The 23,596-nt window shown below is 38.6% G+C and overlaps 1 protein-coding gene across 1 annotated transcript; it reads right to left on the bottom strand.

Moving 5' to 3' along the window:
- Positions 1-64: 64 nt before the first annotated feature.
- LOC124134296 (growth factor receptor-bound protein 2-like) lies at positions 65-23,582 on the bottom strand. The gene is made up of 5 exons (XM_046499034.2): positions 23,296-23,582; positions 13,355-13,449; positions 13,133-13,261; positions 11,714-11,903; positions 65-10,298 (listed from the first exon to the last, which is right to left on the bottom strand). The coding sequence occupies exons 1-5, from the start codon at positions 23,371-23,373 to the stop codon at positions 10,131-10,133; spliced, it is 660 nt and encodes a 219-aa protein (XP_046354990.1). The 5' UTR covers positions 23,374-23,582; the 3' UTR covers positions 65-10,130.
- Between the last annotated feature and the right edge of the window lie 14 nt (positions 23,583-23,596).

Raw genomic sequence — 23,596 nt, 5'->3', positions numbered from 1 at the left:
GTTGGGAACACCCACAAGAACCACATTTGATTGCAGATCATCACAACCAAGAACACAACTCGCCTTTATATAATTGACGTTTACTTTCTGAAAGAAACTGTGACACATAACAATCATTTCATTTTTTCAAACAGAAATGGAATGTCATCATACTTGTCTATGTAGCAATACTATGGAATTCATTCTACTCCTTGTTGAATCACGAAACATACATTACATAGCAGAATGGCCCAATCTTACAAGACTGATGTACAGCTATCAATACAATACACATGTCAAACAAACGATACAAATGACTTTTCCACATATGGTACATAACAGCCTCATGATTGTTGACCTCTTAAGCTGTATCAAACAGTTTTCTCTTCTATTGAATAAGAGGCATACCTTACTGACAGAAAAACTATTTCTTTTTGACGTATATGAACCAAATATGGAGGTCGCTGCTCGAGATTCATAAATGGAGTCACCCTCTCTGTAGTTCTCTGTCTTCATTAACCGACTGATGTCACAGGCATATTATAATTTAGAACACAATCAAAAATAAAACATTGCAGGTTGGTGCTCAACTGGTTTTGTATTGTACCTGCCCATTCATATGTATGGCCTGACCACAAATTGAGATATAGTTGGAAATCTAAATATTGTCAATACTTGTTAATGTTACTGTCTGAAAACTTGTCAGGTCATTTTCATATGACCTGATATTGTTACTTTTCACCAATATTTCTAATCTTTTAAGAGAAATATCAATGGCTTATGAATTTCATAAAACTATCCAAAAAACCCACTCATAGCGAAGTGCTTCCTTTCATGAGAGATTGTTCTCAATTATTTGTGCCTAAATTCTTCAATGCTAACTTGAGGTGGTGGCATGATGGATGGTGCACGACAGACATGTGTAGAAACACAATTGTATAAGCACACTGGTCTACAACCAGTGCATTGAAAATGCAAACAAACAAGCACCTGAACAGTCCTGGTACAAACACTACTGTAATGTTTGTCAAAAACACAACAGAGACAAAATTAAAAATACAAGTGTATAAAAATATACAAGGGACAAACCACTTGAAGTTTCAATTGGGGGGTTGTGGGTAGGTGGTGGTGTTAATGGTATTCTTTTTAATGAAATTTTTTTTCCAAGAAATACCAGGAAAAGAATCATTTTGTACATGCTGGATTACCTAAATAAAATGTTTGTTGAAACACATGTATTCAGCTCCTTGTTCCAAAGAAAAAGAATGTTGGTCATGAAGCAGTGACCCTCACCACTATTCTGTCCATGACACAAATCCTCCCCACCCCACCCTAACACCCCATCAACCCCGGATATTAAATGGTTCGTCCCTGAGACAAAATAGTTGTGGGAGAGCATGCATTCACCAGTGCTGTGAATAATGGTAGTGCCATATGTCAGTTACAAGAGCAATGCTATATATCTGATAAATCTGTAAAATACAAGACTGTGTTGCATTGATTTAACACTGATTACGTTCATGTGTCTTAAGTCAAGTGCCTGGTCACACATATATATGTACAGTATCTGAATTGTGTCATACTTCACGTGTATGCATGATCTCATGTCAAATATGAATTCATTGTCACATTTCTCTATTATGTATGTCACACATATATGCATGGACATGTCACATGTAAGTATGTCACACAAAGATTCATGTCATATGTCACATCATAAATATGTATGTTACATGTCACATATGTGAATAATGACATGTAACAAATATGCATGGTCAGATATGCAGGTCATGTCAGAAATACACTTAACATGTCACAAATATGCATGTCACATGTTACATATATGAATGACTACATGTAACAAATATGCATCTTACAAGTCACATATATGAATGACAACATGTAACAAATATGCATGGTCACATATGTATGCATGGTTAGGTGTCAGATATGCATGTCAGTGTCACCATATGTATGTCACATGTCAAACATCTGCATGGTGACATCACATCAACATATGGTCACGTCACACACATGTGCATGATTGACTATGCAGCTGATATGTGTACATATTTGAAAGATATGGAGTTAGGAAAGGAATGTCTCAGAAATATCATGACAATATTTTAAAAAGTTTTGGCATAATAGTATAACGTGGTGGAATGCAAAAAGTAGTGATAATGACATACCGGTAAAGTCAAAAGAATCTCCAGACAGATTAACAGACATGGTAAAGTACTCCTCGGCATACAGGTTTTGAAGTGATATATCCAGGAGACAAGATAAAAGATTAATTTGTGAAAGTATTCGGTCATTAAATCAATAACGGAGTCTGGCAGCAAGTGTAATCAGATTATCAAACATCTTCTAAAAAACAGATCAAACAAAACAAATTATATCTTTTTCACCATTCAAACTACATGTTTTAACACTGCTTTCCCCAGTGTATCACTGGGTTTATAAAATGGCATGTCAGGAGAGTGGTCCAAAGTAACATGTACAATCTCGTGCTTACATTACAAGATATTCTATAAAGACTCAGTGATAATAGACATGCTCAGTAATATCAAAGTCAGTGTAATCCATTGGATGTCGTGTATATAACCCATTTAAGGCTAGACCACTTCAATTTCTTTTCAATCATACCAATGCAAATAAAATAAATAAAAAGTGTCTGATTGATTGAGGTTAATTTCCTATTAAATAAACATGAAAAATATATGACTTATAAAAAAATAGAAAAAGAAACTCTTCTGACCGAAAAATACATTTGTTGACCTTTTAATAATCATACAAAATCAGTACTCTACGCATTTTACAAATCAGTCAAATTCTACAGAAAATGTGATGGGTCAAGACCATAACCCAACAACACCTACCCTGTGGTGGCCACCGGAATCCTGATTTCAGACATCAAAATTTTACACAATTTCTGTCACAAAGTGACATCATCATTACATTATGCACGCCATGTTATGTGACAATCTTACAGAAAGAGCCCTTCAAAAAATATATTAAAACATGAAGACATTGTCAATTTTCAATAATTTGAATGCAAGAAGACAAGTCTTGTCTTGTCAATTTGAATGCTTATAAAGTTATGTTGAGTATTTTGACACGTGGAGATCAATAAAAAATATGGTTGATTTCTACATAAATTTAAAATCATTAAAATCTAATAAATCACAAACATGTTTCTTCTTGTTGATTGTCAAAGTCATTGTAACCTTAGTAAACCTGTTTAAAACAACAAATTAATGATATGTTACAGTTACTATCAATAAAGAAACAAATTCTGAGGTACCGTCTTTCATGAGCCTGTCAGTAAATCAATATGACAAATATAGGCAGCAGTACCTCTGTTGTAATGTATGCTACTCAACATTTGACAGGGATATTCTGAGTGTCCAGATGGGGAAAAAATCAGACTAGTTGTTTGGAGATGTTGGCGTATGAATAAGATGCGATTTGGGCATGACACAAATGCATGTTAAGCTTCATTTCAAGAAACTATAAACAAAAGTATAAATGCTGGTGTCTCCAGATTTTTGTGAGCTTGCACAGTATCCTTAGTTGGGTATTATATAACAGAATGAGACATCCATCAAGATAGACAAATTGCCCAGGTCCTTATTAACTGTCAGCTGTTTCTGGAAATGAGCCCAATGTAGCTTGTCTCCAGCATATATAAAGACATATCAGACATAGCAGTGTCCAATGAAGACATCATTGCTTAGAATTGCACGCAGTGCAGGGGCTCGTTCCACAAAGCGAACATTGTGCTTTGTGGGACTCACATACCTTAACACAGACTTACAACAGATGTAGCACTAAGATTGCTTTGCCAAGGAGGTTATTTAGGATTCTGGTATAACTAAGGGATGCAACGCTGCACAGCAAACCGCAGCATCTTACACGACTGGACCACCCATGGGCTGTTACAATGTCTGTATCATATAGATCAGTTTTATTTAGTGTATGACCTCTTTCAAGCAAATGTCCTAAGTAAATGATAAGATATAACAAAAAATATTTATTTTAGAAAAAAATAAAATTTTGTTCCAAAAATTAAACAACTGAAATCTTTTAAACACATCATCTGACACACAAGAGACATTAAGAAATATACAGATAAGACTGTCACAAAGATAATAGACATAGCAGTGTCCAAAGTAACACTTATGCCGACAAACTACATACACACATGGAAGCATGGCATAAATAATGTACACGCTAAAACACCATTATGGACTGACCAGCAACAAGGGAGACAACTTGGGTGTACACACACAACCATACTGACACAGGCATAGCACTTAACATGCTTTATTTCAAACAATCAGTTTGGCACTTCAATTTCAAGATGTATTCTTCCCCGACACCACCAGTCCCATATCATGTCTTAAAATCTGGGATAGAAACTTACCTAATCTGGGATAGAAACTTACCTAATCTGTCTTGAGTGTGTGAATGTGTGAAAGAGTGAGTGAGTGAGTGAGTGAGTGAGTGAGTGAGTGAGTGAAAATGTCTTTCTCTGCTGATAGCAATACTGTGGTATTTCTAGCATTGGAATGTGTTGCACACAATGATCCATGAGAGGAATCAAACCGTGTCTTTGGCTGGAAAACTGAACATTTAGCTGAGTTACCCATCAACCATTAAATCTGCCTTGAACTCAGCTTTAAATTTGAATGGCAGGCGGTAGAACCTTTGATAATAATCGCAAAATGGCAATGACATGTCAAACTTAATTCCTGATAACTTGAACTTTGAGCTACATTATCAAAATTAAACAGTGATTAATCTGAATGTTTTATCGTAATATCACAATTCGAACACATTACACTGGAATGGCATGATATGGTCACTGTTTTTAATAAAATTTCAAACAAAACCCTGATTTTTTAACCTTGAAACACTTGTGCCAGATGGCTTGCACGAACATTAAAAATATTTGTTGCTGAAAAAAAGAGCTGCCCTGACTTCAGCATCAGCATCAATCTCTATCACAGCTGATATGTCGACAGTGTTTTATACAGTTATTTTATATAATGATACTAAAGTTACTGACTAATTTCTAAGTAGCATTAAGCTGATATGAGTGAGTGAGTTAGTTGGTTTTAATACAGCTTTGAATAGTATTCCATTTACATCACGGCATGTCAGCTTAATGTGGGAGGAAAGCCCGAAGTAATGCAGGTCTCAGACGTTTACCACTTTGGTGAAACCCATGAGCACAGGTATGGTGCTGACAAACCTAGAAACATAATCGGAGAGAATGATAGACTAATTATTTTATCAACAGCTCAAGGGCTCATACAGTGAAACCTTGTAAGTCTGGTAACCCTGCCTGCAGGACAAGTTATGTCAGGAACAACACATTAAAATTCCCCCAAGAAGATCTGGGTCAGAATTGTGTGTTCACCAACCCATGCTTGTAAGGGGCAACAAACGTGCATGTCATCGTTTTCCAGTAGCGTGGGTGATCAATGTTCATGATGTCAATCACTGGATTGTCTGCTCCAGCTGGAATTCTGCTGTGTGCGGCGTTAAAGAACAGACAAACAGACAAAAGAAACATCTGGACATTAATCACACAATTCACAAGTAACTGGATTAAAGGGGTTTCACTGTACATTGAAGTTGATATCATATCATCATAATGGCAAACATTGGCGGGAACATATCATTTTGTGTAGTTACAATGCAAATGATAAGTTATTTGTGTGAGGCTTAAATGTGATGGTATTTCGGAGGTATGTCACCGCCTCCCTCTTGTCCTTTATTTGCACCAACAGGTTTATCAAGCATTCACAGAACGTGCAGACTTAACGTAAGACAGTTTTGATTATGACAACACACTCCTGTGGAATCACAGTTACCTGGATGAAATATCATCATCAATTAACAGTTATGTACTGGCTGTGTTTCAATACTTCTCATATACCTAAAGGGTTGGTTCTTTTCTAAATCTGGTGATAAAAATATAGATACATATAAGTGTCATTTGATTGGCTAACCAAGAAATGCTTTTTGCAAAATATTATGCCATACCCACTAACGTACTACTGTTTCCTGAATGGCTGAAAATAGAATGGGAGGGGCTTGTGCTGCATTATTATGCTGAACAATGTCATTGATTTGGTGTTGACAGTATTTTTGTGTGTCAATGATTAAATAAGCGGATTTAGACAGATTTACATGGACTTAGACAGTGTCCATACAGTTTTCTTTACATTTGTAACTCGATAAACACAAACAAATATTGAAATTAGTTTTGCCAAAAAAAATAATAACTTCACAATCTTCCTACTTAAACATCAGACCTGTCAACCCTCCCGCATTTTGCGGGAGACTCCCGCAATTTGATGAAATCTCCCAGTCTCCCGCAAGATGGACAATTTCTCCCGCAAAACAGAATTTTTTCATTATTTAAAAAAATCGCCTCCATTGTCCCGTGAGTGAAAACAATGAACGGGAAGTTTGCGTCCTGATCTGTCCGGTAGGCTCCCGGATTAGCGACCCTTATCACAGCCACCCGCAGGGGGACCCAGATGGGCCTTTGTCCAGTAATCAACTGGTAATTAAATTCATATGGTGAACGATTGAACAATGTAAACTGTTAAGAAAACTCGGATAGTCCTAACAGGTGCCTAAAGGGTTGAACTTGTAATGAAAAATCAGCCAAGTATTCATCACTTCATGAAATGAACTGTTGTCTTCATGTTCTTAGCGTGTTTATTCTTCCATAATTTAAGAACGTAGATACATATGGCCAGTCCAGTTATACATAACTTTATTGGTTATCAGATTTGTCAGAAACTTTGTTAAAACATCAACATACCTCAAAGTTACGTCATTGAACTCTTGGAAATAAAAACAAAATATGTCCTGCAAGCGCCGTCTTCAGAAACAACACTATGCGTGATTGGTTGATTCGGTAGTCGAAATAACAATGAGTTACACGATCAGGCTTCCTCACAGATAGGATTTCAAAGTCAAAGTTTAAAGTGAAACTTATAAATTTCCTTTTGACTGACATCGTGACTTGTGTGCACAGAAAATATCAAAACAGAACTTTATCAAATTTCGCGAGAATGTGTCGTGATTATTTTACACGATTTGATTGGCTAATAGTTTGCTTGCGTCCCAGATCTGCAATCTAATTTGCATACAACAGTACTAGTCAACCAATGAGATTAATACACATCAAGGTCAGAAAGGTCAACAACGACAACGAGACTTATTTCATTCATAAATTGTAGTAAAACGTAATAGTACTTCCAAATATGGCATACATTTCTTGGAATGGAATAACATGAACATTTCTAGGAAATTTAAGGAGCTAAGTAATGGGACTGTCAACAGACTGCCGCAGACAGAAAAAAACCCAGTATATCTTATTGAAATTAAGGGCGATGATGTTGCGTCAGGATAAATGCATTTGATATTTCTTTGGCGAATTTTGTAACCAACATCGCGCCAAATACTCAGAAAACCTGCATCGTAACGAAGCCTGACAACTGGTCGGATTGAACACGTCGTCAACTGGTCAAGCTACCGATTGTGAAATTTCAATATCTGTTAGCGTTTATCTGAGATGATCTTTGAACGAAAGTTATATGGGTAGATTGTGCTGGGTTTATTTTTGGAGGAGGAAAATGCAAACGGAAATTAAGCAAGCTGTACGTATAAGAAACTTATTGATTATTTATTGTTTCAAAATATTTGGTTTTCTTTGTAACATTATTAAAAATAAAAGTTGGAAATTATCTTATCTTCACTATCTTAAAAATCTCCCCCTTTGGAGTCAAATCTCCCCCATTTTGAAGTCAAATCTCCCACATTGTCATGATGAGGGGTTGACAGGTCTGAAACATTAACACACAAAACACTGTACAGCTGTAATATATAAAAACATAAACATAAAAACCAGTGTGCACACTTTGGTAAATCTAAGCAGATTTACACAGCATGGACACTGTTATTTACATTTATACTTCTATGAATACAACAAAAATTGAAGTTAATTCTCAAATCATTCTTGTTCTAGTAAATGTGGAGCTGGTGAACAGCTTGTCTAATGCAAAAAAAACTACTGGTAAGTGGTGAGATAAAAGAATAAAAAAGAACACTTGTTCTCAGGAAAATGAAAGAAAATAGCACAAATAAGATTAATATAAACAACGCACTAAGCAGAAGGATGAAGACCTCCAACAAGGATCCATCAACATATTACAGTATTTGGTGTGTTAACAACCTGTTCAACAGGTGTCCTCTGATAAGTTCAAACAGGTTTCCTTCATGTCTGTAGTTTTTGTTATTTTTATGTCATATTTTCCATGTCTGAGATCCCAACTGAGATTGAAGAAAAAGTTTTTAACAAAGTATTTTCGTAAATATCCTACAATAAATAATTCTATTATGCAGAGTTAGAGCACTGATATTATCAGAAATGTCTGTTTATTTCTATATCATGTAAATATTAAAAGAAACATTCAACTGTGAGTCTGATATAAAATGTGCATGCATGATCATGCTTTTGTTTGTGCTTTTAGCTGGAAGCTTTCTACTGAAAACTGTATCTGTTTGCCATATGTTGATGAACTCAGAAGTATAGCATAGCAAATAGATACAAATATACAATATGCTGTCAGCATTCAAAATGTTTATGCCCCCAAGGTGTTAATAAACTGAATATGGCACAAGTAGTAAACATAATTTGTGTATGTAATTGACATTGTGGAAGAATATGTTATCCTTGTATGTCTGTATTACAATTTTCAACTGCTCATAGTCTCTCTATAATAAAAATAAAAAAGTCAACATGAACAAGCAACACATCAGGCATTTTCTCTCCACTGTTCTTGTGAAAATGTTAATCTTGACATGTTGATTACGCAAAATATCTCAAACCAGTTGATAAAACAAGTCAAAAGTTGCCATAAACTGAAGCTAGTTTTACATTTTGAACATCCAATTTCTAAAGCTTCTTTTCCACATGTCAAATGGCTTCAGATGTTGTACACGTTGCCATGCAACCAGTACAGTTTACAAATAAAAAGCTGAGCTCATCTATGTTATTAATTCATGTAAAGAAGATATCTCTTTTTTAATTTTTTTCCAAGAGGTTTGTTTGTCTTGAACAGGAGTCAAAAATACAAAAACTTCAGATCTTGATGCCAGCAATTTCTCATCCCATGGTATGAAATGGACCCTTAGGTCAGTTGAGCAAGTACATATCCACTGACCAGACAGTGATGTGATACAAACAATCCTTCTGTACAGTACAGCTATGTTAAAGAAGGCCTCATAAAAGTCCTGGTAAATCTGTTAACATTCAAAACCACTTCTTTTGGCAATTTAATAAGTATTAATGTCTATAAGTGTTTTCATATATCACATGTTCAGATAATATACTTATTATCATAATTCAAAGCACCAGTGCAACATACAGCACACTTAAATGGGAATGATTATACTACACAGAACGAAGGATTACAGGTAAATTCATCTTCACTGTTACACCTTCTAACATCAGAAAATCTGACCTTTTCTCTAAATACTGCAAACCAATACTTGGCTCTCATGCTCTTTGTGTTCAATGGGAACATTTATGCATGAAATTAATTTATTCCTGATCTTGGATAAAAAGATTCAATTTCAAACTATCGTGGTAAACTGTCTGCAATATTTTTATAACTATTGACCCATGATACTTGTAGCTCACCTGAGCTTTTGGATATTTGCAACATATAATTTCTTGGCTCAAAATATGGAGATACTGCTTCCTTTGCCTTGACTCAAGCTCAGATGAACCCTAGTAAGGTGAGCTAAATAGCCAATGCCTGAGAAACAGCGAGTATAGATATACATTCTACAATTGGAAAATAAATATTATGAATACAAAAAGAGGCTATGCTTAGGTTTTTTGCTTAGAAATAAACGCATAAACAAATAAATGGAAACGTCTAAATTGTGAAAAAAAACCAGATACTAAAATGAGAAATCTTAATCTATATAGTGGTGGGTTTGGATTTGCTGGTGACTATCTTTCACAAATACAAATATGTATTGAGTGTTTAGTATCCATGGCACTATAGATACCAAGAGTTGTTGCCCATAATCGGAAGTCTTTAACAGAGTTTAAATCACATCTCTTTCAGGTAGTTGGCTGGCACGAGTCCCTCATTGCCATTGAGCTCACCACGCCACCAGTTGTCGTCCACCTTCTCCAAAATATTCAGAACATCCCCTTTCTGGAAGCTGAGTTCCTCAGCATCGCTCGGTGCGAAGTTGTATGCAGCACGACACTTGCACTGGAAATGTAATAGATATGTTTACGGCCTTTCAAAATCATCTTTTACTGTTGTGGGAAGTCTATGCTGTTTCTCAAAGAGAAGAGGTTTCTTAGAGAAGTCCTGTAAACTGTGGTAACATTCTAAACAATTTCTTTCTTCTAAACAATTTCAAGTACTGTAAAATACGGTTATAACGAACTCAAAGGGACACTGACTTTTAATATACTTTTAATAGTATTATAACTGTAGTTCGTTATAGGCATATATATACAGCCAAAAAGAGTTTGTTATACCTGCCAGTTCATTATAAGTGTGTTCGTTATAAATGTAGTTTACTGTATATGTATTTATATATTCCACATGGTCAGATAACAGTTGCCCTGCCATCTTTGCATGCTTACATTTGTAAATAAAAGTCCTAAATATATCTATCCCTTAATGATGTATGCATAATGTCACCCTTGTAGCCATAGTGATTGCCAAAAATACTTGTCAGCATTGGGGGTCCTGTGCATCATGTCTAAAGGGCCACAACTCTGTAAATAATAACTTTTCTGATTATGTTTTTTTAACTTGATCAACTTAATGACGTACAGCAAACTATCTTTATAACAGTATAACGAACACGCTTATAATGAACTGATGGATATAACGTACAGTTTTTTGGTCCTGGGCATTTGCTGAAAATATGCTGTACATATATGTATGCTTATAATGAACTACGGTTATAAAGAACTAAAATCATAGTTATAACCAGTGATAGACACTAACATTTTTAGTCCACTTGTCCTTATAATGATAACATATAGCAAAACCCTTAAAAATGGCAAATTTCTACTCGTCCTTATGATACCTTAAGTATTTGGCAATTTGGAAAGGACTATAAGACTAATGCCAATTTCTACCGCTGGTTATAACTGTAGTTTACTGTACTTGTCCCCACTGAAATCAGACAGACATCTTCATGGTTCAGAGTTACCCAGATTCAAATACTACAACAGGATTCCCTATAACCTTTAACACTGCATAATAACATAACAATGTCTTGACACTGCTTTGAACATTATTTCAGAATATCATACTATTCATAGTGTTTGTAGCACTCTCAATGTTATACGGCAGGATTGTCAAGCAGTAGAATACCACGAAACAGACCAGCATGCAGTATTTGTAACACTCTTTGCTTTTTTTTAATTTGTTTGTTGTTTAATGCCGTACTCAGCAATATTCCAGCTATATGACGGCAGTCTGTAAATAATCGAGCCTGGACCAGACAATCCAGTGATTGACATCATGAGCATCCCGATAGTCGACTCTTACGACAAGCATAAGCGCCTTTTACGGCAAGCATGGGTTTTTGAAGACCTACTCTCGTAAAACAGCAGGATTGTCAGGAAGCGGTAGAATACATCCATTGCATTATTTGTACTCACCACTATTCCCCCTCCTCCTGACGACATGTCACATAGCAGGATCTTTGGTTGGGTATCAAGTCTGGAAACAGACTTATCTCGATGGTGTGCAACAAGTTTATTAATGGAATTAAACTTCATGTTCCACAGATGGTATTTTCCTGATGACTGGTCCTGTAGTATCTTAAAATGTTGAACGCCATTTCCATATCTGAAAATAACAAGTATTTGTCACAAAGTGACGAAATGTTCCCCGCCTGTATATACACCATAGTACCAAATATGAAGACAATCCAGCGATTAGTTCTTGAGATATCGCGGCAACACCGTTTTCCAACTCCAAAAGCAGATTTGCCTGCTGTGACCTTGAAAATGGGGTCAAGGTCACCAAAACCGACTGGTGTCTGTGGTGTCTGTATATACACCATAGTTCCAAATATGAAGACAATCCAGTGTTTAGTTCTTGAGATATCGCGGCAACACCGTTTTCCAACTCCAAAAGCAGATTTGCCTGCTGTGACCTTGAAAATGGGATCAAGGTCACCAAAACCGACTGGTGTCTGCGGAGTCTGTATATACACCATAGTTCCAAATATGAAGACAATCAAATGTGTTTAGTTCTTGAGATATCGCGGCAACACCGTTTTCCAACTCCAAAAGCAGATTTGCCTGCTGTGACCTTGAAAATGGGGTCAAGGTCACCAAAACTGACTGGTGTCTGCGGAATTTGTATATTCACCATAGTTCCAAATATGAAGACAATCCAGTGTTTAGTTCTTGAGATATCGCGGCAACAAACAGGTGGGACGTACGGACGGTCGTGAATACTATATCCCCCGCATCGCGCTTTCGCGCGGCGGGGGACAATTAAACAAAAAAATTTTAGAGTAAGAGTGGTGGGGAATAAAACTTGGATGTACTGCTTGACAAGCCAATGCTTTAACTACTAGGCAACCCCACCGCCTGAGGTATAATTATGACAGACAAGGACTATTACAGGGTTGAATCTCAGAATGAATACCACAGCACCTGGATCCCTGCTACAGCTATAAAGTGACACAACCCTGCAGATTGAATTGACATCCCCATGCCTCCTATCACATCTGAAATAGCCTACTTTGTTTGTTTGTTGTTTAACGCCACAACTCAGCAATATTCCAGCTAAATGACAGCGGTCTGTAAATAATCAAGTCTAAAGCAGACAAACAGTCATTGTCATCATGAGTATCGATCTACGGAATTGGGATACAATGACATGCATCAACCAAGTCAGAGAGCCTGACCACCAGATTCCATTAGTCGCCTCTTATGACAAGCATGGTTGGCTGAAGATCAATTCTAACCTGGGATCTCCATGGTAGGAAACACACTACTTAACTCGAACCTTGATAACAATATAACCACCGTGATATATTGCAACTTATTGTAATTGAAACTTACTTGACAGAAAGTGAGTGTCCATTGTCATCCGATTCACTTTTGCGGACAACAAAAGCTCCATCAGGTTGCGAACCGCCTGATAACAGCATCTCTTCTGCTGTTGAACGTGGAATCTTGCCCTTGTACCACCTGAAATAACAGTCAATAAAGTCAACACAGTTCAAAGGATATGAACCATACACATTTACTACTTCAGAGTTTTGTGGAAATGGTTGGACTCACTGTGGCTCGTCAAAGTGTACATAGTTCGAAGGAATGTAGCCCTGATGCCCCTCATACTCAGCCTTGTACCACTGGGGATCCTCAGTGTTGAGAATCTGAAACACATGTATAAGGTTGATCAGCAGTGTTCATAATGAATGGGATCCTAGGGTCCCCTTGAGGTCTTCTCCTTTTGTATTTGAATCCAGGGACCCCCTAAATCATTAAATTTTAACACTGATTAAAAAGTGGAAAACAATATATGATTCATTTACGCCTAACGGACCTAAACATGTTGAAGAAAACCTCAATTGTGTAAAAAGAGATAAACTATGGTATTATTTCCAATGTAATGGCCCGGGTGGAAAAATGTTATCAGCAATGGAAGCCATTTTCTCTTCTGTTACATTATGTGTTAAACACACTTCCTCATGTACAGATTTATTTGAATGTCCAAATGGTGTACGCCAAAATTGCATACTTTGCCCTTTGTTATTTTCCCTATTTATAGGGGAACTATCAAACATTATACTTAAACATAGTAAACATGGCACATTATTATTCCTGATATTTATGAAATTTTGTTACTGTAATTTGCTGATGATGTCATTCTTGTATAGAGTGAGTTTACACATCCAGCTAAATATACTTGGGATTTTTCAGATACATAGAGGTTATCACACAAGTGTGTTTGGGGGTGGTAAATATCTTGTATTAGGAATAAACATTGGATTTAGCGAGCCTTGGTCGCGCTACATTTATCATTTGAAACCTCAAGCTGCACGTTCGGTACACGATACGTTTATCATATGTTTATGTCATGATTTAATAAGACTGGAATGGTTGATCCAAATGTATATTTTAAAATATTTGATACACAGGTATTGCAAATACTCTCTTAGTCTTATATGGTTCAGAAGAAGTATGGGGGTAAGTTATTAGAATGAGTTCATCTTTGGTCAAGTAAAGGTTTTTTAAAAGGTGAAAATTACCTCTACCTGCTTTACGTCATTGCCAAGTCAGTGTTATTAAGTATTGGTTAAAACTAACCAGAATGCACTAAGGGCTTATCCCCCAAATGGTATATATATAACATATTGATGTATTTCAACAACAGTGGTCATAATACTTGGGAAGCATCTGTTTATAACATTTTATTTTCCATGGTTTGGGATTTATAGTCAAATCAGTCGGTTGGGGACAACATAGCTTTTATTAAGGTATCTAAAACGTTGCTTGTAAATGAATTTCGTGAAAATTGGATGTTAACATTCAACAATCGCACCTGATATGTGATGTATAACAATATAAAACATCGTTTGAACCTGAAAGATATTTGAGTACTTACGACAACAAACACATTCTCATAATAGATAATAGAGTGAAAATTTTATCTATCGTGGATAAAACCTGCGTGCGAATGAGGTATTTTGTCCTTCAATTCTGCCAAAGCAGAAAGTCTGTTCCTCATCACACTTAATGTTGATATGCCCCTGTAATTGTCTGGAAATTTCTTATTCGCTTCTTTTGTACCAGAGTTGTAGAAGGTGAAAAAGAAACCGCATAAAACAGCCTGATGTATATTTTAACATTTCCATTAAAATTTCATCTGCACCAGCATTGCTTTTAAATAGGTGATTTCTGGATAACAGAAACAATTTCATCTAAAAGTGTCATCACTATTGATCTGATTGTCATTGATATTTAGCTGTCCGACTTGAACATTTCATTAAAATATGCAAACCACATATTCTGACTGATAACGAAGTGTTAGAATGAGAGTCACTGTTAATATATCCAAAGTACCCTCCAAGGTCTAGCAGGATTATATTTTGTTGTTTGTTTTAACATCTGCTTTTCTTTCTTGATAAGCGTGTTTAATCTGCCTACAAATACTCATATATTTATTTATTTATTTCCACACTAACTGACAAAAACAGAGTAAGAACTTAACACTAACCTGGTAGCCTGTGGCTATAGTACAAATTCCTGTGGGCTTGTACAAATTTACAAATTTACCCTTTGTTTTAACATTACCATGGCATTCTATCTTTAGTCAGGCTATTTAAGCTTTTGAGTTTAGTTCTAACCATGTAAAGGTACCTATTTTAAACATAAATCAAATTGCTTTTCTGAAAATGTCTCCGCGACTTCAGTATTTTGTTCACTTACGGGTTATCTGTATATGTAGGTTTTTACATACAGATGACTGCTTTTAAAACAACCTTGACAAATGATTCGAGAACCCAGGTGTATTAGTAATTATTAATTTATTATAGACAGCTGAATGTCGTTTTCAGTGGCTTTTCTTGATGTGTAATGAATGCTTCTTACTCTATGGACCCAAGAGAGCGCAAATATACTGATATCACCAATGTGAATGACAACATGTGGGAAAATATTCCATGTCTCAAACATATATCTGGAGCCCTAAGGCAAATATAACAAGCATCAAATAATCATATCCCCTGCCAATATTACATGTCCGGTTGTGTGCAATGCATTAGCTCCTGTGAACTATGTTCACTGGACCTTCTTGTAAATGGCGTAATTGCAGCACTAATAAAGTTATTACTGGTGTTGTTATGCCCTCTGCAGTTTATGATAGAATATGTAACTGTATTAGTAATGAGTTGTGTTATTACTTAAACAATAATCAGAGAAGTAAGGGAGTTCTTACTTTACTTAGAGATTAATGAGAGCAGGGGTCACCATGAAGTGTACTGAGAAGTACAGCACCAATCATCTGATGATCTGAGTAGTAGACTGGAGTCTGGAATGCTACAGCACAGACATGATCAGTAAACAGCAAGTCCAGTGTAGCTCCTAGACAGTGAGTTGGAGAGTGAATAAGTTGAGTCATTTTCCGCACATTAAAGAAATCTTCAAGATACAGCTTTTCACTCAGATCACAGTTAAAATCCCCAGTAACTAGGACATGTTCACATTCATGCTGCTTGGAGAGATCCTGAAGTTTCAACCGAATCCATGACACTTTTGGCATGTTTGGAGGAGCATACACACAAGCAATGCACAACTTGCCAACAAGAAAGGAAATATATTCAATACTGCGAGATGACATTACATCACATAGCTGGACACTGTTCTTGAAACATTCACAGCAATACCATGTGTAGTGTCTCCTGGATAGACTTGATATCCTGGCAGGTCTCTTTCACTGTAATCATTGATGTGTGTTTCTGTGAAACACAAAACATCAAGCACATCAACAAACTTACACTGTGAGGAAGTAGGCTGGTTCGGGTGCCCCTGTTCATGTTTCCAGCATGCACTGCGATGAAGTTGGCTGCTTCGGGCGACATGATTCATGTTACTGGTATCCTGGTCCAGGTGCCACTGTTCATGTTACCAGTACCCACTGTGAGGAAGTAGGCTCGTTCGGGTGCCACTGTTCATGTTACCGCTACCCACTGTGAGGAAGTAGGCTGGTTTGGGTGCCCTTGTTCATGTTACCACTATCCACTGTGAGGAAGTAGGCTGGTTCGGGTGCCACTGTTCATGTTACCGGTATCCTGGTTCAGGTGCCACTGTTCATGTTACTGGTATCCTGGTTCGGGTGCCACTGTTCATGTTACCGGTATCCTGGTTCCGGTGCCACTGTTCATGTTACCAGTACCCACTGTGAGGAAGTAGGCTGGTTCCGGTGCCCTATTACATGTAACCAGTACCCACTGTGAGGAAGTAGGCTGGTTCCGGTGCCCTATTACATGTAACCAGTACCCACTGTGAGGAAGTAGGCTGGTTCCGGTGCCCTATTACATGTTACCAGTACCCACTGTGAGGAAGTAGGCTGGTTCCGGTGCCCTATTACATGTAACCAGTACCCACTGTGGGGAAGTAGGCTGGTTCGGGTGCCACTGTTCATGTTACCGGTATCCTGGTTCAGGTGCCACTGTTCATGTTACCACTACCCACTGTGAGGAAGTAGGCTGGTTCGGGTGCCACTGTTCATGTTACCACTATCCACTGTGAGGAAGTCGGCTGGTTCGGGTGCCACTGTTCATGTTACCACTACCCACTGTGAGGAAGAAGGCTGGTTCGGGTGCCAATGTTCACGTTACCAGTACCCCATGTGAGGAAGTAAGCTGGTTTGGGTGCCACTGTTCGTGTTACCACTATCTACTGTGAGGAAGTAGGCTGGTTCGGGTGCCACTGTTCATGTTACCACTACCCACTGTGAGGAAGTAGGCTGGTTCGGGTGCCACTGTTCATGTTACCACTATCCACTGTGAGGAAGTAGGCTGGTTCAGGTGCCACTGTTCATGTTACTGGTACCCACTGTGAGGAAGTAGGCTGGTTCGGGTGCCACTGTTCATGTTACTGGTACCCACTGTGAGGAAGTAGGCTGGTTCGGGTGCCACTGTTCATGTTACCACTACCCACTGTGAGGAAGTAGGCTGAGTCAGGTGCCCCTGTTCATGTTACCACTATCCACTGTGAGGAAGTTGGCTGGTTCGGGTGCCCCTGTTCATGTCACCACTACCCACTGTGAGGAAGTAGGCTGGTTCAGGTGCCACTGTTCATGTTACCACTATCCACTGTGAGGAAGTAGGCTGGTTCGGGTGCCACTGTTCATGTTACTGGTATCCTGGTTCAGGTGCCACTGTTCATGTTACTGGTATCCTGGTTCGGGTGCCACTGTTCATGTTACTGGTACCCACTGTGAGGAAGTAGGCTGGTTCGGGTGCCACTGTTCATGTTACTGGTATCCTGGTTCAGGTGCCACTGTTCATGTTACTGGTATCCTGGTTCAGGTGCCACTGTTCATGTTACTGGTACCCACTGTGAGGAAGTAGGCCGGTTCGGGTGCCCCTGTTCATGTTACCACTATCCACTGTGAGGAAGTTGGCTGGTTCAGGTGCCACTGTTCATGTTACCACTATCCACTGTGAGGAAGTAGGCTGGTTCAGGTGCCCCTGTTCATGTTACCACTATCCACTGTGAGGAAGTTGGCTGGTTCGGGTGCCACTGTTCATGTTACTGGTACCCACTGTGAGGAAGTAGGCTGGTTCAGGTGCCCCTGTTCATGTTACCACTATCCACTGTGAGGAAGTAGGCTGGTTCAGGTGCCACTGTTCATGTTACCACTATCCACTGTGAGGAAGTAGGCTGGTTCGGGTGCCACTGTTCATGTTACTGGTATCCTGGTTCAGGTGCCACTGTTCATGTTACTGGTATCCTGGTTCGGGTGCCACTGTTCACGTTACCTGTATCCTGGTTCAGGTGCCACTGTTCATGTTACCAGTACCCACTGTGAGGAAGTAGGCTGGTTCCGGTGCCCTATTACATGTTACCAGTACCCACTGTGAGGAAGTAGGCTGGTTCGGGTGCCACTGTTCATGTTACCGGTATCCTGGTTCAGGTGCCACTGTTCATGTTAATGGTACCCACTGTGAGGAAGTAGGCTGGTTCGGGTGCCACTGTTCATGTTACTGGTATCCTGGTTCAGGTGCCACTGTTCATGTTACTGGTATCCTGGTTCAGGTGCCACTGTTGATGTTACTGGTACCCACTGTGAGGAAGTAGGCCGGTTCGGGTGCCCCTGTTCATGTTACCACTATCCACTGTGAGGAAGTAGGCTGGTTCAGGTGCCACTGTTCATGTTACCACTATCCACTGTGAGGAAGTTGGCTGGTTCGGGTGCCACTGTTCATGTTACTGGTACCCACTGTGAGGAAGTAGGCTGGTTCAGGTGCCACTGTTCATGTTACCACTATCCACTGTGAGGAAGTAGGCTGGTTCAGGTGCCACTGTTCATGTTACCACTATCCACTGTGAGGAAGTTGGCTGGTTCAGGTGCCACTGTTCATGTTACCATTACCCACTGTGAGGAAGTAGGCTGGTTCAGGTGCCCCTGTTCATGTAACCACTATCCACTGTGAGGAAGTAGGCTGGTATGGGTGCCCCTGTTCATGTTACCACTATCCACTGTGAGGAAGTAGGCTGGTTCGGGTGCCCCTGTTCGTGTTACCACTATCCACTGTGAGGAAGTTGGCTGGTTCAGGTGCCCCTGTTCATGTAACCACTATCCACTGTGAGGAAGTAGGCTGGTTCAGGTGCCCCTATTCATGTTACCACTATCCACTGTGAGGAAGTTGGCTGGTTCGGGTGCCCCTGTTCATGTTACCACTACCCACTGTGAGGAAGTAGGCTGGTTCAGGTGCCCCTGTTCATGTTACCACTATCCACTGTGAGGAAGTTGGCTGGTTCGAGGCCCCTGTTCATATTACCACTACCCACTGCAAGGAAGTTGGCTGGTTCGGGTGCCACTGTTCATGTTACCACTACCCACTGTGAGGAAGTAGGATGGTTCAGGTGCCCCTGTTCATGTAACCAATATCCACTTTGAGGAAGTAGGCTGGTTCAGGTGCCCCTGTTCATGTTACCACTATCCACTGTGAGGAAGTTGGCTGGTTCAGGTGCCCTTGTACATGTTACCGGTACCCACTGTGAGGAAGTAGGCTGGTTCGGGTGCCACTGTTTATGTTACCACCATGCACTGCAATGAAGTAGGCTAGTTCAGGTGCCACTTGTAAAGTGTATTTCCACAATAATTCACCATATATCTTGACCAAGTTCCTTTGTCAAGTGGTATAGATCTCAATTAGGTAATTATGGTAATGGTTTTCAGACAACACTGCGTAGATGTTTTTGTAGAATATGTAAGCAGTTTCCGAGTTATGCTCTTGCTAAGGAAACATGGTGAAGAAATATTGTACGGTTTTCAAGATCTGCTCAGGAAACGAGGACTTTTTCAGTCTAAGTCAAAGTCGTTGCCATGGAAACTCGAAAAAAAATTAATTTTTTAATCCCAAACTATCAAAAGGCTTGAAGGCTGCTGGTCACTACTCCAGTTACATCCAGGTGACACATCTGCTTGACCAGGCGGGAATCAGATGTCACTGTCCTTCTGTCAGGCCCTTATTGACTCAACATCACGGCCAACAACATCTGCATTGGGCCCAACAGCATCTGCGTTGACGATGTCAACAGTGGTAACAAGTTGTCTTCTCAGACGAATCAAGGTTCAACCTCCCTCATGCCTATAGCTGCATCAGAATGTGGAAACGATGTAATGAGTGTTACTGCTGTATCTTACAGGCCGACCGGTGGGGAGGAGGAAACATCATGGTGTGGGGAGGCTTCAGTTATCATCACAGGACCCCTCTACACGTGTTCCATCAGCATGTACTGTCATGTGTAGGGATGATGTTCTTCATAATTACATCAGACCTCTCTTCTTGGGTCAACCTCAACCTCCAGGTCATTCAGCAGGACAAAGCTCATCCCCATACAGCACGGGTCTCTATGGACTTCCTCAAAGTGAATAATATTCCTGTGATGCCCTCGCTGTCTTTGTCACAGGACCTGGTGCCGATTGAGCATGTCTGGGACGAGATTGGGAGACATCTTTAGGATGCAAGGCAGCCACATAAACTTCAGGAACTTGAAGACCTTTTCGGTACGGGAATGAAACGGGATTCCTCAAGCCTTCTTCCAAAGACTTGTCGACTCAATGTAACAGTGATGGGCGGCACAGCTAACAGAGGCCACAAGCTATTGATGGACACAACTGATTCTTGTCATTTTTTCTGATTTGGCGGGGTACCCTGTTTTCGGGGGCATTTTTCAATACACGGATGGTTGTCATCAAACAATCAACGCCCATTTGTTGTCAAATTTTTCTTTCTCTGTTATAAATTGTTAATATTATCTTCATATCTTTTATGCTCTTATCATTATCTGTATTTTATGTACAACTTACGTTTCTTTTGTGGTTGAGTACATATGTATAAAACATTGCCTAATAGCCTGTACAGATTCAAGTAAGAACATATGGGAACACCTCTCCCCCAACCTAACAAAACAAAATATAGTGCAATTCTACTTCTCATCGGGATATTGTTAACAGCAAATATAAACCAGAGCCTGTTCCATAATGCAATCTTAGCACTGACAACTTCGTAACTCCCATACTTTAACATTGAATTACAAATGTCTGAGGCCTAAGATCACTTTGTAGTATGGGGCCCCTGCTTGGAGTTGGACTAGAGGGCTTGTGTTAATTTCAGTTCCTGTGATATAAGCTCATGTCAGTAATACTCTGATTTTAACATAACCTATTGTTTCACTTGACAGTACTTACATGACATAGTCATTTAAATACTTCAAGATAATCATGTTAATGATAGCCGCAGACAAATTCTGTGGTAAAATAATCAAAATTCTGTGGATCAAATTACAACATCCTGCAGTAAGTTCTGCAGTAACAACATAACCATTTCCCCCTCAAAAATATATACAAACTCATTTTTGTTCTTTAAAATTTTAATCACATTTAAAGTTAGATGTAACCATAGTTTATGTAGACCAGCGTTAGAAAATGGCACTAGTCCTGAAGTCCTTGCCAAACTGCCCAATGGTAAAGGTATCATAAGGACTAGTAGAAATTTGCCCTTTTTAAGGGTTTTGCTATATGTTATCATTATAAGGACTAGTGGACGAAAACTGTTAGTTTCTAGCCCTGTAGACGTAATACCACAAGAACGATTAAAAGTGAGAATTACTTGTTTCAAATTTTGTTTTATTGTAGGATTCATATTTTGTATGTTTTAAAAGCTTGAAAATAATGAAAAAAATTAGTGTACCATGTACAGATAAAAAGGCAAATTCCATGATTTTTCTACAATTCTGCAGGAAGTTTTTCTGCAAATATTTCCATAACTGTGGAATCACAGAATTTGTTTGGGACCATAATGAGCATGATGAGAAGAAAACTAATTTATAATGCTGCGTCAGCGTGAACCTAAATAAGTTATGATCTTTTCTCCCATACTTGGTACTGAACAGTTTCCAAACTTAAAGCAATATCCGCTCATCCACACACTTTCATTCATTGTATGCATAAGCGAGATAAGATACATTTCCTACTGCTGACACAATGAAACTGACACACACACTCTCCACTTCCTTTTATCATGTTCATGAAGTATAGTGTGTTCACTTTCGTTCATTTATTTCATACATCAGGGACTTAATAAGACCTGCTCAAATGCCAATATTTGACCACAAGCCTACTGCAATAGTCATTAAAAAATTCCTACAATGGAATTAAACAAATTCGAATTAATAATTCTATATATAGATCTATTAAAAGTAACAACTAATTTTATGGCTTTGTAGAGATTTCCTGTATATCGCTGATAACAGGACCAATAACATCCCAATTTTGAACAAAATAACTATTTTTTTCCCGAATTTGTCTGCCAGGAGCATTTAGTTTGAAATCCTAGATAAATCTCTGTTCAGTCTACAAATGTTTCTAATGAAGGTAAAGGGTGTGCTTGTATTAAGAACTAAAGCAGTCTGCCACCAGTCAGAAGGTAGTAAGCTCAGAAAATATTAGTCCATATAACAACACTAAAATCGACTGAAAATGATAATAACGGCCATGTTTGGGCAAGTAGTCTTAAAGGGTTTGGGCACAAAATGTCTAAGTAAATAGTCATTTTCATTACTGTGATTCTACAGAACCCAATAAACAATCATTTTCTCAAAACTTTTGTTGGTTCTATCAAGATTTCATCGATAATTGACATTTGACAGATAGCTGGTTAGGCAGCCGGCATGCAAGCTATTCTACAACACTCACTGTACACTATTGTCACTAAACTTAAGCAATATCTCCCTCCTGAAATTTGCCGTATATGATTTTTAGAGTCCGAATATGGGATGTCGTCCAGTGAAGCTATGATTCATACTTCAAATTGACGTATCATACTACGATATGTATTGTAATAGCTGACAGTTCACATCCAGGAAGGAGGAAGTGAATTACATGAACCAATTCTGTCAACTAGAATAAATATGTCAACTTAAAAGTTCATACACATGGGTTACTACTTGTCACCATGGTTGTGTGTACAATATTGTTTAAATACCTTCAATGTGGCTTCCTTTGGAAACGAAAGTTCGTCGGGTTGAGTTGCTTTGAACTCGTAGGCTGCAGACGCCTCCATCTTGTTTGTTGTGACAAGAGTTGCGTACCCTAGTTTCCCCACAGAAAAGAAACGTCACAAAGATAATACAAACTGAAATACGACTTACAGTTTCTTCTTTCAAATTTTACGTAAACAAATGAAGTATTGGCACACTAGTTAGGTTTTCATAAATTGTTGCAGTTTGGGAAAGTCCAAGGTACATATTTGACTGTGTTTTGTCTTCGAATAAAAGATGGTGAAA

Source organism: Haliotis rufescens, unplaced genomic scaffold, assembly GCF_023055435.1.
Source record: "Haliotis rufescens isolate VD_foot unplaced genomic scaffold, xgHalRufe1.0.p SCAF_11, whole genome shotgun sequence".
Lineage (NCBI taxonomy): Eukaryota > Metazoa > Mollusca > Gastropoda > Lepetellida > Haliotidae > Haliotis > Haliotis rufescens.
The sequence above is the reverse complement of the archived record's forward strand: the minus strand, read 5'-3'. Positions and strand labels throughout refer to the sequence as shown.

Bases quoted from the DNA above. Each gene is read 5' to 3' on its own strand.
- LOC124134296 (XM_046499034.2), bottom strand. From the start codon at position 23,373: ATGGAGGCGTCTGCAGCCTACGAGTTCAAAGCAACTCAACCCGACGAA. The intron at 11,904-13,132 runs GTAAGTTTCAAT...TGTTATTTTCAG, and splicing joins GGACACTCACTTTCTGTCAA to ATATGGAAATGGCGTTCAAC. The intron at 10,299-11,713 runs GTGAGTACAAAT...TTACATTTCCAG, and splicing joins CAGGAGGAGGGGGAATAGTG to TGCAAGTGTCGTGCTGCATA.